Source organism: Lactuca virosa, chromosome 9 (assembly GCF_052849685.1).
Source record: "Lactuca virosa cultivar CGN04683 chromosome 9, Lactuca_virosa_CGN04683_v6, whole genome shotgun sequence".
Lineage (NCBI taxonomy): Eukaryota > Viridiplantae > Streptophyta > Magnoliopsida > Asterales > Asteraceae > Lactuca > Lactuca virosa.
The window spans coordinates 174883206-174888292 of record NC_136434.1 but is presented as its reverse complement, the minus strand read 5'-3'; the positions used below and the strand labels follow the sequence as shown (position 1 = coordinate 174888292).

Below are 5087 nucleotides of genomic sequence, written 5' to 3'. Positions count from 1 at the left end.
TGAATCGGGCACTAAAATATGTAGTTATGTAGAGGACACGAATCAAGCAAGAATGATCTTGCAATACTCGATGTGGAAGTATGACAATGAATTCATATGAGAATGGATGATGAAATTCTTGATTCGAGAAAGATGTTTGACCACTTTGAAAATCCATGATTCACGAAACTCATCCGGAGTGGATTTGAGAGAGAGAGATTTTAAGTCTAAGCAGTCAAGCAGAGATCTTTCTTTAAATTTTTGGTCTTGCAAGTTGGTGACCGATTAATCAGTCTCTATGACCAAACGACATTTGAATGGTGATATCATCATGTACATTGTTCTGCTCTATAAAGAGATGCAATACATATTTGAGAAATGACAAAAAATGATTTGAGTTTTGGAAAATTAGAATGTGAAAGTAAATTTAACATGTGATGTTTGGATTGATCCACACAATACCGAATGGAAAATTAGAATGTGAAGTAAACTTGGATTGATGAAACTAAGCTTGCGTTTGAATTGTTTGGTTATTCGTACACCTGTCACAGCTTATTAGAATTTTAAAAAGGGTAAGTCGCTCCCTCTCTAGACCATCCACATCAAACGTCAAAACCACCCCAGGACCCATTTCATTGAGGTAAATCGCAAAGCACTAACAATGTCTTCAACGTGCCATGTTTCAATCTTAAACTTCTTTTATAAAATTTTGTACATTGCTAGACTTCCGGTATGGGGCCAATATACATAGACATTCTGTTTACGAAATTATCACTTTTTAATTTAAAAAGATATAAGTCTTTTAGATTTCTCCTAGTAATGTGTCAAATAATAACTCCGCTGCTAGAAAAATTAAATATACTATTTAAACCAACATGTGATGGTGCCTTTTTTTCATACTCAACCTATTGTGTAAATCATAAATTTGACTGAGCAACCCAAACTTCAATATATTGACCCTGTTAGGATGAAATTTAAACCGGTTTCCACAATCCATTTTGTGTCCATTTGCAAACTGATCATATGTAGGTTCAGGTATTATTGTTAGGAACAGGTCCAATTTTAGTAAAATATGCTTCTCCTACGTATTACAAAACCCAAACCGAACAAAACGGCCGAGTTAGGTGGAATCATTAAATAAAACAATCACCTTATTGACATTTATTCGTTTAAGCACAAAATAACCTATCAATTTTGTAACTAATCCAATTATGTAATTGCTTTATGAATAGTCCCAAAAATATTAGAAGAAAAAACATTTAGTCCACAATATATGGATGTAACTAACAATTTTATGGATGAATTTCACAATATATTGATGTGATGTGTATTTTACAATATATTAATGTATATCAACGTATTATACAATGTCCCACATTGCTTATGTGTCTTTGCAATGTGTGCCATTGAAAAAGAAATTTCGCAATTCACAATGAGGTGCCAAAAAGATGGTTCTTTTATACAAATATAACATTTAAATAAATACGTTTAATATCATAACGTGTAATTGTAAATTACACTATCAAGATCGAACTTCGCTTTTGTTCTAAATACGAATTGGCCCATATCAGATGAACGAACTCAAGACGCAAAAAATGAAGAATTGCAAACACAACACAAAATCACATATCGCATCTTCAACAAATGGTCAAATTGTGTATATCCGATTTTGAGTTCTACAACAATCTCATCAATAAACTCAATTTATTTTGATCAAAACTGACATAACCCCACAAAGATTACGTCAACTATTTGTAACATCTTTCATCAAATCTTTACAAGTATAGCCATCTGTTTTTATCTCCATATTGTAGGACTTAAACATTTTATATGTTAAAATCGGTGTTTTTTGTGTTGGCCAAATTTGGATGTACAAAAGCTGAAAAAAGAGAATAAAGATGGGGCCCACACACACACACACACACACACACCTTGGATTCTATTTATTTCCAACTTGCAACATGAGATGACGATAGCTACGTCCTCTTAAAACCCGATGCCACCGAAAAAGAATTGAATTTTTAAAGTTCATGTCAATTCTCTCTTGAACAAGCCTGTAAGTTATATAAGCATTAAGCAACATTAGGATAATGGAAATTCTTTGTTTGTGTAAAAAAGACGTAAATGCCCTCACCATCTCACAAGACATCTCTGAATAGCCCGAGATATTGGGCGAAAGAAAGATGGATCACGCTGCATGTAGAGTAAACCAACCTGGGAATTTTCCAAAGTGAAAACATTTGTTAACTTCCAAAAGGGTAAAAATGTCAAATATTAAGAATCAAGTTGTAAAAGAAAATAGGTGGAATAAAAAAGAACCTCAATCATTGCATTCACAGAAGGATCATCAAAGATCTCAAGGCTACAATCCGCAAAATAATTAATCTGGAAATGTTTAGTGTAATGAATTAAAATACATACAGAATCTTGAATTTCTTGATATATAATTAAAAACAAGAAAAAGACGAATATACCCCAAACTCAGCACTGACTAAACATTGGATGAAATCCATTAGTTGAAGCTTTGCCCATTCGGAACGTAGGTAAGGGTCATCTTTGCGTGGTGGGTGTTTCCAAGGGGCACCAAATCGTAATTTATCTTTGACGATTTTGCCCTTTTGAGCATCAAGAGCAAATTTTTGCAAGATTGCTAGTGCTCTATCCATTGCAGGATTAACAACAGTAACCTGAAGACATAAATTTCTAACAAATTAGAAAAACAAGAAATTGGTGTGAATTTATTTATTTTGAAGCATAAAACTTACTTGCAAATGTGCTAAATATGCATCAATAATGTCCTCGAATGTGCTTTCTTTATTATCCATGAGTCTACACATAACAAAATAAGAAAGATTAAATTAATAATTAATATTACTTCATAAACTGTTATATAATTATATTACTTACGCTTGGTAATAATTGCTCTGTTTTAATGCGTATATTTCAAAAAGATGACGTGGATTTGGCCCAAGCACCTCAACAATCAAATCCCACTAGAAATTAAACAAACAAAAAAAAAAAGTATAAGTTTTTCAAATTTTATATAAATAGCATAGAAATTTGTGAAAAAAATTATCAATATGAACTCACCTCTGATTGGCTGAAGTAATCTGGAACCATATGTATTTTGGCTTGTTGTGGAGTCCATCCAAATGTCTTTTATATTGAATGAAAAGGGAAAAAGTGAAAATCTTTTAATGTTTTATACATAAATAGAAGAAAGAAAAAAAAGATATAAGTTAGTTACCTCACGTGAAATGAAAATGTCAGGAAACCCAAAATCCATATAAGCTGCATATGAATAATAGCTGCAAAAGTTTGATGAATTTCAAGATTGGATATGATATTACGTTATTTTAGCCAAAAAGAATGAATACATGTAATATTACCTATCAGAAGTTATGAGAATAACAGGCAAACACATCTCATTTGCACCTAAAGCTATTATTCTCCATATCAAACTATCATGATACATGGATCCAGAGACTGATGAATCATCCACCAAAGCAGCATGTTTCAAGACTTCAATATTGTTTATTACCAACTTTGGCTGTTTTAAATTGCAATGAAATTGTGAAAAAAGAAACATGGAAATTAGAAATTATCAGAGGGAATTATAAGTGTACCTGAAAGTAATCAGTTTGAGCAGCTCCAGACAGCATTTCCAGTAACAAAAGGGGCCAATCAGTAGCTGAATTAGCCAAAGTTCTTGAAAATCCACCAGTTTTGTTCAAATGCTTAACAGCATTAGCCCTAAACCCTTGTTGAACATTGATCACCTCTTTAGCAAGTTTTAAAGCTACTATCCCTTCCCTATAATATGAAGTCTCTTGGAGACTCACGTTTTTACCCTTCTCTTTTAACATCAAAATCTCATCGATCTCTGTGGCATTTAGTCGAGCAGTTAGCGTGCATACAGCCTTGTCCCACAAAGATAATGTGGAAACTTTATTGGAGAAAGCCCTCTTGGAGGTGGTTGTTTCGGTTTTAGTTTGGATAATTCTTTTGAGAGATGTATCCAGGTTATGCCATTTTCCAAGAGTTTTGCAAATCTGGTGGGAGCTTATGGTACCGAGTTGAACACCCTTTTCAGCCATGGATTCTAGACACTGCTCGAGTTGGGTCCGAAGGGTGGGGAGAAATGGTGGTTTGCAATTAGACCAAGATGCCCATGGAAACGAATGACCATGGTGTGGGTGGTTCTCTTCAATTGACTGTGCGAAGTCGATGTAGCCTGTGACATGAGGCCCCTTGTTCCAGTTCTCAAGATGCCCTGCATTGCAATTAAATAGAATTCAACACAATGATCATGTCAAATCAAATTTCATAAGGATTATTACGTTCAAGGATGAGGGTGGTTTTGCCGACGCCACGGGGACCGTGGAGAATGAGTGGTTGATGGACGCGGTGGCGGTGAGCGTGGTTGTTGAGAACGGTTTCCATGATTGGCCTTGGTATGATCCGCCATGCTTTGTTCACCATTTGAGGACCTGACTGGGTGTAAATTCTTCGAAACTGAAGAACAATGGCGGCGCTTCCGATCTTGCTGCTGCTTCTGGTAAGCAATAGGCGTCGTATCGTGTTGGTCCACGGTTCCTGTCTTCCTGATTCAATTAGTTTAGTTGGGCAAAACTACACCCTCAAGTTTACATCCTAAGCACAATAACCCCTTGAATTTGCAAATCATGTTGAAACACCGCTCTTACATAAGCTGATTATAGGGTAAATTACACTAATCGTCCATCGTGCACATGTCAGAAAGCGTGTTAAATCTCTATTTTCAAAAATTAACTCGGATCATCCCTCATTTGTTTAAAACATGCACATTTCATCCATCGAGACATAAAAAGACTATTTTTCCCCTTAAAAAAAAAAATTTAGTTTTCTTTTATTGTTATATATATATATATATATATATATATATATATATATATATATATATATATATATATATATCAAGTACCCACCCTCCCCCTTCCCTTTCCAAGTGTCCTTTCCTCCCAATAGAAACTTCCCTAACTTCGATCAAAATCATCAGGCGAATCACCGGCAGATTTTCCACCGTCACTTCATTTTGGTTCCAGACTCGTCTCACCACCTATTCTCTC

General features: G+C 34.7%; 1 protein-coding gene across 1 annotated transcript; it reads right to left on the bottom strand.

The window, feature by feature from the left end:
• Nucleotides 1-1666: 1666 nt before the first annotated feature.
• Nucleotides 1667-4553, bottom strand: LOC145135738 (uncharacterized). The gene is made up of 11 exons (XM_079069971.1): nucleotides 4320-4553; nucleotides 3606-4252; nucleotides 3369-3529; nucleotides 3227-3287; nucleotides 3070-3135; nucleotides 2887-2972; nucleotides 2745-2808; nucleotides 2454-2666; nucleotides 2299-2364; nucleotides 2114-2193; nucleotides 1667-2033 (listed from the first exon to the last, which is right to left on the bottom strand). The coding sequence occupies exons 1-11, from the start codon at nucleotides 4459-4461 to the stop codon at nucleotides 1919-1921; spliced, it is 1701 nt and encodes a 566-aa protein (XP_078926097.1). The 5' UTR covers nucleotides 4462-4553; the 3' UTR covers nucleotides 1667-1918.
• Nucleotides 4554-5087: the final 534 nt, after the last annotated feature.